At 36.2% G+C, this 13023-nt stretch overlaps 1 protein-coding gene across 1 annotated transcript in view; it reads left to right on the forward strand.

Annotated features, from left to right (window-relative positions):
- The window catches only part of STAG1 (STAG1 cohesin complex component), a 497553-nt gene that overhangs the window by 415142 nt on the left and 69388 nt on the right, over nucleotides 1–13023 (forward strand). The window contains exon 16 of the mRNA XM_065942227.1: nucleotides 9023–9126. Coding sequence (XP_065798299.1) covers nucleotides 9023–9126 — 104 coding nt within the window. The remainder of the gene's footprint in view (nucleotides 1–9022; nucleotides 9127–13023) is intronic.

Consider the following 13023-nt stretch of genomic DNA (forward strand, 5'->3'; position numbering starts at 1 on the left):
ATCATACCATCCTGTATAAATGACTTCTTAAAAATGAGTATATGCAAGTATACTGTGTATCTTTTTTGCAAAGAGAATAGTTTGTTTCCTGTAACAAGCAAAGGTGTCTTAATAGTATCTAACATCTTTCTATATTAGGACTACAGCCATGCATGTCCCACAAGTTTTTAAAACCCTATTAATGTCATGGAGCATCCAAGAAGGTTTTCTTTATGCTTATTTCAGATACAAAATACTGACGTACTTAATGTAAAAAGAAAAAAAAAATGGTTCATCCAGAGTCTTTTTGTTGTATATAAGTACTTGGCCTTTCACATACAAGGTTTAATTAGACTACAATCATCCCATCTTTTGCTATATATTTTTTTAACATTAAAATCAGGAAACCAACAATAAAGTCACTTACTTAGCTGTTCAAGAAATAGGGAGGGAACTTCCCTGGTGGTCCAGTGGCTAAGACTCCACACTCCCCGTGCAGGAGGCCTGGGTTTGATCCCTCATAGGGGAACAAGACCTCATACGCTGCACCTGAGTTCACATGCTGCAACTGAGACCCAGCACAGCCAAATAAATAAATATTAAGAAAAAGAAGAAATACGGAGAAATAATTCCTATACTGATAATTCCTGAAGTGTGCATCTTAATGTTACACTTTGTATAATAACATGAACAGCAGACTGGATATGTATACTTAATAAAACATTCATAGCAATGACTCTTCTGTATAGCTTTTTTTTCAGTCTAGCCCAGAATATTGTTGTTCAGTCGATAAGTCATATCTGACTCTTCGCAACCCTCTGAACCATAACACACCAGACTTCTCTGTCCTTCATCTTCTGAAGTTTGCTCAAACTCATGTCATTGAGTTGGTGATGTTGTATAACCATCTTATCCTCTGTCACCCTCTTCTCCTCCTGCCCTCAATCTTTCCCAGCATCAGGGTCTTTTCCAGTGAGTCCACTCATTGAATCAGGTGGCCAAAGCGTGGGAGCTTCAGTTTCAGCTTTAGTCCTTCCAGTGAATATTCAGGAATGATTTCCTTTAGGATTGACTGGTTTGATCTCCCTGCTGTCCAAGGGACACTCAAGAGTCTTCTCCAGCACCACAATTCAACAGCATCAATTCTTCAGCACTCAGCCTTTATGGTCCAACTCTCACATCCTTACATGACTACCAGAAAAACCATAGCTTTGACTAGACAGACCTTTGTCAGCAACTGATGTCTCTGCTTTTTAATACACTGTCTAGGTTTGTCATAGCTTTTCTTCCAAGAATCAAACGTCTTATGATTTCATGGCTGCAGCCGCAATCCGCACTGATTTTGGAGCCCAAGAAAATAAAGTCTGTCACTGTTTGCATTGTTTCCCCATCTATTTGTCGTGAAGTGATGGGACTGGTTGCCATGATCTTAGTTTTTGAATGTTGAGTTTTAAGTCAGCTTTTTCACTCTCCTCTTTCACTATCATTAAGAGGCTCTTTAGTTCCTCTTCACTTTCTACCATAAGGTTGGTGACATTTGGATATCTAAGGTTATTGATATTTCTCCTGGCAATCTTGATTCCAGCTTCTGTTTCATCCAGCCCAGCATTTCTCATGATGTACTCTGCATGTAAGTTAAATAAGCAGGGTGACAATAAACAGCCTTGATGTGCTCCTTTCCTAATTAGAAACTAGTCTGTTGTCCATGTCCGATTCTAACTGTTGCTTCTTGGCCTGCAAACAGGTTTACAAGGAGGCAGGTATGGTGGTCTGGTATCCCCATCTCTTTTAGAATTTGCCAGTTTGTTGTGATCCACATAGTCAAAGGGTTTAGCATGGTCAGTGAAGCAGAAGTAAATGTTTTTCTGGTTCCCTTGCTTTTTCTGTGATTCAGCGGATGTTGGATACCTCACCTTCTTGCATTTCTTTTTATTTGGGATGGTTTTGGTCACTACCTCCTGTACAGTGTTATAGACCTCTGTCCATAATTCTTCAGGCACTCTGCCTACCAGATCTAATCATTTGACTCTATTTGTTACCTACGCTATATAATAATAATGGATTTGATTTAAGTCTTACCTGAATGGCCTAGTGGTTTTCCCCACAATAGTAGTTTAAAAAATGACTACTTCATGTAATCTATATGAATTCCTAGAATGGACATAATAACTTGATGTAAGTGAGACTTGTAATGAACTTTAGAATTGAAAGAAACAGATTCAGATATCTAACTATCCTTTGTTACTTATATCGTCTTTTTTCTGTTCCTTAGATTACTTTTCTTTAAAACATAGATTCTTTTTCTTATTTTCTTAAATAACTGTTGTGAGGATTAAATGAAATAGTTTACTATTGATTCTCTATTCTTTTCTTTCCTACTTTTCTGTGTGGTTCAGCTCTGGTATGTAAGAGCAGAATTAACCATTACCTGCAATAGATTACCTGTGCTTAATAGTGACCATCCCTTAGTGTTCTTTCCAAGCAGTAATGCTAATTCTTAACCACCAGACCACCAGGGAAGTCCTTGATATTGTTAACTTTTTACTGTCATTTAAATGTATAAAACGTGTCTTTCAGAAAATAATTACCATGACTGTTAGTCATCAAGGTGTTCTAGATGGATCTGCCTTCTTAAAATAACTATATATTACTATTAGATTTTCTTTGTGGTTTAAATTTAGTTGACATTGGATTTAACTTTCAGCCAGTTTACTTGGTTTGGTTTGATTTGGTTTGATTTTAACTAGAAAAGCAGATTGTAAAATGGGGGGGAGATTTTTAAATCAACCACAATTTTAGGATATGGTTGAATCTGGAAAGGCAAGGCTGACGAATTTATTCATAACAAGTGCAGAACTATTATGAAATCCTGATTCAACTTTTTTTCATACATTTGTCCATATGCATGCTGTACCACATATAAGCTTTGGTATGGAATGACATCCAAATCAATATTCTGAGCTACTGTTTTGCTGTATTTTATATAATAAAATGCCATAGTAACTTATTTCTTTAAGACTAATTAGAAGTTGATTTGTACTTTAGGTAAGTGAAGTTTGATAGATATTCTAGTGGGTGAAAGTCTAGTTAGCAGTTGCAAATATAGGACTAAAATTTTTTCAAAACAGTTATCAAAGACTACCAATAGAAATTTAAATCATAACTGCTATATGTCCAAACAAAATTGTCAGTCAAAAAGATAAATGCACCCCTGAGTACATAGCAACACTGTTTACAGTAGCCAAGATGTGGAAACAACCTTAATGTTCATCAGTAGATGAATGGATGAAAAAGATGTGGTGCATATGTACAATGAAATACTACTCAGCCATAAAAAAGAATGAATGTCATTTACAGCTACATGGATAGACCTAGAGATTATCATACTGTGCGAAGTAAATCAGAAAGAGGAAAATAAATACCACATGATACCACTTATATGTGGAATCTAAAATATGACACACATGAACTTATCTATGAAACAGAAATGGACTCGCAGACAGAGAACAGCCTTGTGGTTGCTGACTGGGCAAGGGGTTGAATTGGGCATTTGGGACTAGCAGATGCAGACTACTGTATAAAGGTGGCGTCACTCAGTCATGTCCAACTCCTTGTGACCCCATGGACTGTAGCCTACCAGGCTCCTCCGTCCATGGGATTTTCCAGGCAAGAATACAGGAGTAGGTTGCCGTTTCCTTCTCCAGGGGATCTTCCCGACCCAGGGATCAAACTCTGGTCTTCTGCATTGCAGGCAGACTCTTTACCGCCTGAGCCACCAGGGAATCCCAACTGTATATAGAATGAATAAACAACAAGGTCGTATTGTATAGCACAGGGAATTGTTAATGTATTCAATAACCTATAATAAACCATAATGGGAAGGAAAAGTAATAAATAAATCACAACTTCTATAAGACTACTTTGCAGTGTTTTTAAGAGATGGTTGTGGGGATATATGTGTATTCTACAGCAAAATCAAATTGCTGATTAAATTTTTAGTGTAATGTGAAGGTCTGGATAACAGGTAATCAAGCAAAAACAGGACCATAGCTAAGTTATTTAACTTCTCTGGGTCTTAGCTTCTTCATTTATTAAGAAAAGTTTTGTTGATTAGATAAACTTCTGTGGTCATTTAAGGTTAGAATTCTGTGATCCAGTTGAGGCTGACATAATGTGGATAAGTGGAATTCTTCAGGTCGGAAGTCATTAATTCAGTTATAATGTGAACATATTTGTTGACCACATTTTATGTACTGTTATACTAAGCATTGCGAGTGCAGTCTTAAGCAGGGACAGCTCACTGCCCATATGGAGCTTACATTTCAAGTGGGGATGGTAGACCAAAACGAAGTGGTCAGAATAATTTCAAAAGTTAGTAAATACCTGTGATAGGTGATAACAATAAGGTGTCCATCCTTAAATTGAATCTCAAAAAGAGATTCTAAGGATGCCATCCATGAGTCAGGAATCTAGAGGATATGGGGGCTAACATTTAGAAAAAAGCAGCTGTCTGGATAGAGGAAATGGTAATTGCAGAGTGTCTGTAGCATGAATGATATTGTTATATTCCAGAAGCCGCAATAGCTGGAGCACTGTGGGTCAGTGACCCTAGATGAGGTAGAGGCAGAGGCCTGATGATGTAGAATATTTAAGTTCATAAGTGGATTTATCATTATTTATTTTAGTTTATTGTAAGTGTAATAGGAAGCCACTGAAAGATTTTAAACAGGGAAGTGATGGGACCGCATTCATATTTTAAGAAAAATGCTTTTTGTCAACCTTTTTGGAATAGGTAGAAGATAAGTTAGATAACTGTTGCAGTGGTCTCTATGGGAAATGACAATAAAAATACAAAAGATGAAGATAAATTATAGAAATAAAAAGCCCATGTGAGTTTTTAAAATTGTGGATAGGAAGGGGACAAAGGCAGGAAGAGCAAGAGTGAGAGCAAGCTATATAAAAAGGATGGTAAGAGATAACTGTACACTATAGAAGGCCCAGTAAAGAGGATGTTCAAGAGAGCTATGGTTAATAATATCAAATACTGCAGAGGAAGATAAAAAGGACTGTGCAAAAGACCATCAGCTTTAAGTGAAGATTTAGGTCATCAGTGACTTTTTAGTGTTTCTTTTCAGTGGTATAAAGGAGAAAAGCCAAAGTTTAAGGTGATAAGACTGAAATCAGTAATGAGGAAATTGAGATGATGTGTAAAGAGGTTTCTGAAAACTTAAAAAGTTGTGTAGTTATTTGATAATTCATAGAGCAAAGAGCACCCATTCCTTTCTTCCATGTGGCTATTTGGCTCTTAACTGTGTCTTAAGGCTTGCTTGTTTTCACTTTTAAATTTCAATTGTTTTGAGTTTGCCATATCAAAATGGATGGTTTCAGATTATACACTAATAAAGCTGATGGCGTTAGACACTGTATAAGGTTGAGTTATTCTTCAATACTAATCTATAGATTTTAATTTATAATAGAAGAGTATTTCTATATTTGATAAGGTTTTCTTTGTCTTCACTTTCCACAGAACTAGATTTTTTTTTCATAAATAATAGAAAATGCATTTATTGGGTTGGCTAGAGGGTTCATTCAGGTTTTTCTGTAACATCTTATAGAGAAACCCAAACGAACTTTTTGGCTGACCCAGTAGTTCATAGTCTAGTCATTCCTTTATCCCCAGCCTAATGTGAAAAAATAAGAAATTCTAGAAGCATAAAGTAGAAACTTTGATTGGTTTATTGCATGGGAAGTTTTTTCATATTATTAAGCATTGAATCAGCGAGTATAAATGGAAAGCTGAAGCTGTTTCTGTGGTTTTACTAAGACAAGCTAAAGTTCATGTGTTTTTCCTATCAACTAAAGTGTTAAAATGATTGAATTAAGATGTACATACATATTCCTGTTCAGGATGTTTTTGGTATAGAATAAGGGATAAGATGTAATGTCTTTGCTTGCCTTTTCATTAGTGTTGCCCCAGTTTATTTTGAAATAATCAATATAGACATCTCTGCTTCCAAAGCTTATTATTTTTTCTTTATGCCTAGTTCTGTTTCTATAATCCCCATATCTGTCGGTATTTTTTTTTAATTTGTCTTTAGCATAAATAAGTATACAGAGAAAAGAACACAAGGGAGGAGACAAAGATAAACTATTCAAATTAGTTTCAAAATGTTTTTAAATATATATATAGGAATGAATTCAATAAGGAAAGTACAGAATCAGTGTGAAGAAAATCATAATGTTACATTAAATAATGTCAAATACGATCTTATAAATGAAGAGTTATATCATGTTCCTGCCTGGAAAGATGATTAAAATATCAGTTCTTCCCAACATATCTATTATTTTCTTAAAAGTACCAGTTCAAATTCCAGTGCATTTGAGAGAAGCCTGAAAGGTGAGGTGAGAAAATAAACTAAGCATAATGATTTTGAAACTTACATAGACTGAATAAAGTAAGTCCAACAAGGAAGACAAATATTATATGATATTAGGTATATGTGGAATATTTTTTTTAAAGGGTACAAATGCACAATCTGCAAAACAGAAATAGAGTTACAGATGCAGAAAACAAACATGGTTACCAGAAAGTTGAGGCAAATAGATTGGAAGACTGGGATTGACATATACACACCGCTATATATAAAATAGATAACTAACAATGGCCTACTGTATAGCACAGGAAACTACTAGTACTCTTTAGTGGCCTATATGAGAGAAGAATCTAAAAAAGAGTGGAGCTATATATATATTTGGCTCACTTTGCTGTATACCTGAATTAACACAACACTGTAAATCAGCTATACTCCAATAAAAATTAAAAATTAAAGTTTATGCAGAATTTCATGCATATGTTATAAAGACAGTATAGCATAGTGCTTAAGAGCATAGACCTTGAAGTCAGGCTGCCTGGGTTCTTATCTTGGGTCTACTACTGATTGAGTGCTTTGAGAAGTTATTTATAACTGTGCCCTGCATATAGAAAATACTTAATAAATTGTTTGCTACTAGCTTTATAGAAATTAGAAATTTTTTAGGAAAAGGATTAGATAAGGGAAATTTGTTCAACTAGATATTCAAATTAGTTGAATTAAATTACACATTAAGGTATATTATAACATTATAAAGTTGCTATAATCACAACAGTATGGCTTTGTAACACTGAAACTAAAGAATCCAGAAATATTAATAGATCAAAGTATATAGGAGCATCTGCTGCTAAGTCCCTTCAGTAGTGTCCAACTCTGTGCGACCCCATAGACAGCAGCCCACCAGGCTCCCCGGTCCCTGGGATTCTCCAGGCAAGAACACTGGAGCGGGTTGCCTTTTCCTTCTCCAATGCGTGAAAGTGAAGTCGCTCAGTCATGTCTGACTCTTCGCAACCCCATGGACTGTAGCCTACCAGGCTCCTCCATCCGTGGGATTTTCCAGGCAAGAGTACTGGAGTGGGGTGCCATTGCCTTCTCCGATAGGAACATCTAAAACATGTTAAAAGGTGACGTTCCAAATAAACCAAGGAAAGCTGGTTTTCTTTATCAATGGTGGGGGCATCATTGAGTGCTCATCTGGTGGGAGTAAACAGACCCTTACCTGATATTAATACTATCAGCAGAATAAATTTCAGATAGATAAGAGAGGTAAAAGCAAGCAACAGAGACAGAGAAGAAAATATACTTCTTTAATCTCTGGGAGAAAGGAGCTCTTTGAAAGCAATGCAAGAAACCCAAGAGACTTTTATTTTAATCTATATAAGATGATAGATAATTAGTTAAACTTACTGTGGTAATCATTTCACAATGTAGGTAAATTAAATCATTGTGTGGTACAACTTAAACCTGTATGGTATTGTATGTCAGTTATCTCTAAAAAAAAATAATAATAAATAAAAATCCTGGAAAGCAAAGAGAGAAATCTGAAAGTCATAAAACAAATCAGTATAGATATGACTCTGCAGAAGTTAACTATTTCTGACAAAAGATACCATGAGGGGTCTAAAACCAAAAGCACAAACTGTGAGAAAATATTTGCATCATTTAAGACAAAGTTAATGCTACTAATATATAAGAATCCAAGAAAGGTGTATAACAATAGAAAAATTAGCAGAGAATAAACAGAAAAGTCTCCAAAAATTTTTTTTAACTAATAAACAAGAAAATGCACTCCACTAATTATGCAGGCGCAAAATAAGAAATACCACTTTCAGTGATTGGATTGGCAAAAATTAAAGGAACTTATAGCATTCAGTGTTGGCAGGGATAAGAGGAATCAAACATTATCATCATTGCAGTTGGAGGTGTGGATTGCAGTAAGTAACGTTATTGATTTGTCAGTACCAAGATTTTAACCTTTGACTCATTACTCCCTCTCTTGACATTTATTCTGCAGAAATAGAAGTGTTAGTTACATAAATTTGTGTATATTTATGATACTTGTTATTGAATTTTTTATAAATGTGACAAGAATTTGGGGAAAATTTGAGTGAATGTTAGTAGAGAAGGTTGAATAAACTGTGGAACACAAATTATGTAATAACTTGTAATTAAGGTAATTGTTCATATGTGTCATGTGACTTGAAAGATACTCAAAATCTACTGTTAATTTTTTTTTTTTACTAAAAAAAGAAAAAGATATGTAAACTTTGAAATGATATAGAAGGAAAATTTTGGCATTGCCCAATTCAGAAGTATGATATTACAAGAGATTAGTTATTAGAAGAAACCAGAGAGGGGAATACGTGTAACTCTATGGCTGATTCATATCAATGTATGACAAAACCCACTGAAAAATAAAAAAGAAAAAGATAAAAAGGGAAAAAAAAGAAGAAACCAGAGGTTACCCTCTTTTTCTTTACTTTGTATACCTCTTTCTTATTTGACTTATGACAGATACATATTATTGAAAAGATAAAAAGGACAAAGAATAGGACTTAACCTTAGTCTTTAAGTAATAGGTTGCAGGGTTTTTTTTTATAATTGTGTGCATTTTTGATATGTGGCTATTATAAAACTATCTACTTATGCTAATGTGTTTTGTTTGACTTTAGCAATGTCCGACCGTCAGGAGAGTGCTCTTATAGAGCTAATGGTTTGTACAATTCGTCAAGCTGCTGAGGCACATCCTCCAGTGGGAAGGGGTACCGGCAAGAGAGTAAGTTATATTAGTGAGAAATCTAAAAAAAAAAAAAAAATTTAACGACTTATCTGTTTCAAATATTTGAATATTTACTGACGTATGTATTCCTAAAAACATGAAAATTTTGTAAATGATACATGCTTGTGGTAGTTCATCTTATATCCTGTCTACTCATTTCCCAAAAGTAGATTCTTTTCATCCGTGCTGCTTGTTGCTATAGCACCTGTGCCTGCTTCTAGTTCAGTATCCTAAGAACTTTCACATTCATATTTGTTTAAAGTACAGAAAGGCTCTGAAGGCAAACTATCTAGTTTTGTAAACTCTTCCATTTAGCATCTATGTAATCTTTGGACAATCGACCATTTTCTTTGTTAATGTGCTTACCCATAGTATGAGGCTAACAATACAGGTGTTATTGCTGATAGCTTACAGTGAACGATGAGGGATTCATGATCTCTGAGGAAGATTTAGCTTCAGGACCAGGGACCAGTCTTGATCACGCGAGCTTTTGTGTAGCAGAGTTTTATTAAAATGGAAAAGGACAGAGAAAGCTTTTGACATAGACATCAGAAGGAGGATAGAGAGTGCCCCCCTCACTAATCTTATCAAGGCCTTATATACTTTTACCAGACCCACTCCCACAACAGACATCTTAAATTAACAGAATTAGAACTAACAACAGAAAGGTCTCATGGTATCCACTCCTACAACATGCATCTTAAGATAACAAGATTAGTCAGAAGGTTCTTGTTAAGGAGAAACATGTCCTTGTTAAGGAGAAGCAAGATACATTGTTATATTGACTAAGACAAAGCAATGTAGAAAAAGTTTGTCCTTTTCTCCTCCTTGAGAGCCCCAGACCCCTTCTTCCTCAAGGGCTCTGGACCCCTTCCTCCTTGAGGACCCCAGATTCCTTATCAACCTACCTAAGGATTAGATCTTTCATTGTTATTCCAGATGAATTGAGATGATCACAGATGGGAAGACTAGCTCTGGTAGTGTGAAGAAGTAGGTAATTTCCCTTCTTCCCGTCCCCCTCCCCCAAAAAGGAATGAAACTGGAAAAATTATGAAAACTCATATCAGGGCTCTGGAAATTCACCACAGATTTTTAAAAAAATAAATAAATTGAAAAGTATTTCTAGGCATATCTTAGAGATATTGTAGGTTGAGTTCCAGACCACTACAGTAAAGCGAATATTGCAGTAAAGCTAGGCACATGAAGTTTTTCTTTTCTCAATGCATACAAAAGTTGTATTTACACTATACAATAGTCTATTAAGTGTACAATGCCTTAGGCCTATAAAAATGATGTACATACCATAATTTAAAAATACTTTATTGCTTAAAGAAAAACACAATCACCTGAGCCTTCAGAAAATTAGAGTCTTTTTGCTAGTGGCAATTTCTTAAAGTTAAGACAATGAAGTTTACCTTATTGATGGACTTTTCCTTTTGAAAGCTGGTTCTCAGTAGCATGTAATGCTGTCTGATAGCATTTGACCCACAATAGAAGTCTTTCAGAATTGGAGTCAGTCCTCTCAAACCCTGCCACTGCTTTATCAACTAAGTATGTGTCATATTCTAAATACTTTATTATCATTTCAACAATCATCACAGCATTTTCACCATGAGTAGATTACACCTCTAGGAACCACTTTCTTTGCTCACCCATAAGAAGTAACTCTTCATCTGTTAAAGTGTTTGTCATGAGGTTTATACATATTCCGACTCCACTTTGAACTCTTTCTCTTGTTATTTCCAGCACATCTGTAGTTCCTTGCTCCACAAAACCCCTTGTACTTCTCAAAGTCATTCATAAGAGTTGAAATCAACTTCTTCAAAAATTCTGTTAATGTTGATATTTTGACCTCTGCTTGAATCATGAATATTTTTAGTGCCATCTAGAATGCTGAATACTTTCCAGAAAGTTTCCAATGGACTTTGCTCAGATTCATCAGCAGAATCACTGTCTATGGCAGCTATAGCCTTACAAAATTTTTCTTAACTAGTAAAACTTGAAAGTCAAAATTACTCCTTGATCCGCAAAATGAATATTGTGTTAGGCGGCATGAAAACAACATTATTCTCTTTGTGCATCTCCGTCAGAGCTCTTCAGCGACCAGATTCGTCATCAGTGAGCAGTCATATTTTGAAAGGGATCTTTTTTTTGAGCTGTAGATCGAAACAGTGGGCTTAGAATACTTGCCAAACCACCAGCTCCGGTAGTTGGTGATGGACAGGGAAGCCTGGCATGCTGCAGCCCATGGAGCAAATAGAGTCAGACACCACTGAACAACAGAACTGAACTGAAACCACGTTGTAAACAGATGTGCTATCACCCACACTTGGTTTGCCGCATTGATAGAGTATAGGCAGGGTAGATTTAGCATAATTCAAGGGGCCCTTGATTCATGGGGCTGCAAAATGAATATTGTGTTAGACAACTCAGTTGGTAAAGAATCTGCCTCCAGTGCAGAAGACCTGGGTTCAGTTCCTGGGTTGGGCAGGTCCCTTGGAGAAGGAAATGGCAACCCACTCCAGTATTCTTGCATAGAGAATCCCATGGACAGAGGATCCTGACAAGCTACAGTCCATGGGGTCGCAAGAGTCAGACATGACTTAGCGACTAAACCACCACCACCAAGGGGCCCTAGGACTCTCAGAAAGGCAAATGAACATTGGCTTCAGCTTAAATTCACCAGCTGTATAACTATGGAAATCCTAGGTGGCATCTTCTTTTAATATCATGCTATTTTATCTACACTGCAAATCTTTTTGTTTAGCATAGCCACCTTCATTACTTGTCTTAGCTAGATCTAGATAACTTGCTGCAGCTTCTACATCAGTACTTGCTGCTTCACCTTGAGGTCTTATGTTATGGAGATGGCTTCTTTTCTTAAATCTCATGAACTAGATTCAAACTTTTCTCTTGGAGCGTCCTTACTTCTTTCAGCGTAGAATTTAAGAGAGGGCCTTGCTTTGAATTAGACTTTGACATAAGGGAATGTTATACCTGGTTTGCTTTTATCAGATCACTAAAGCTGATTCCATATCCTCCATAAGGTTGTTTCACTTTCTTATTATTTATGTTTTCACTGGGGTAGCACTTTTAATTTCTTTCAAGAACGTTTTATTTGCATTCACAGCTTAGCTAACTGTTTGACTCATGAGGCCTAGTTTCCAACCTGTCTTAGCTTTCAACACTCCTTCCCCATTAAGCTTAATCATGTCTAGTTTTTGTTATTTGGTTGCTAAGTCATGTCCAAGTCTTTGAGACCCCATGGACTGTAGCACACCAGGCTTCCCTGTGTGTTTGCTCAAACTCAAGTCCATTGAGTCAGTGATGCCATCCAACCATCTCATCCTCTGTCGTCCCCTTCTCCTCCTGCCTTCAGTCTTTCCTAGCATCAGGGTCCTTTGCAATGAGTCACCTCTTTGCATCAAGTGACCAAAGTATTGGAGCTTCGGCATCAGCCCTCCCAATGAATATTCAGGGTTGATTTCCTTTAGGATTGACTGGTTTGATTCCCTTTGCTATCCACAGGACTTTCAAGAGTCTTCTTCAGCACACAGTTCAAACACATCAGTTCTTTGGTGTTCAGACTTCTTTATGATCCAGCTGTCACATCTGTACATGACTGTTGAAAAAACCAGAACTTTTACTATTTGGACTGTTGTCACCAAACTGATGTCTCTGCTTTTTAATATGATATCTAGGTTTCTCATAGCTTTTCTTCCGAGGAGCAAGCGTGTTTTAAAATCATGGCTGCAGCCACCATCTGCAGTGATTTTGGAGCCCAAGGAAATAAAGTCTATCACTGTTTGCATTGTTTCCCCATATATTTGCCATGAAGTGATGTTACCAGATGCCATGATCTAGTTTTCTGAATGTTGAGTTTTAAGCTAGCTT

This window comes from Muntiacus reevesi, chromosome 8 (assembly GCF_963930625.1).
Source record: "Muntiacus reevesi chromosome 8, mMunRee1.1, whole genome shotgun sequence".
NCBI classification, from domain to species: domain Eukaryota; kingdom Metazoa; phylum Chordata; class Mammalia; order Artiodactyla; family Cervidae; genus Muntiacus; species Muntiacus reevesi.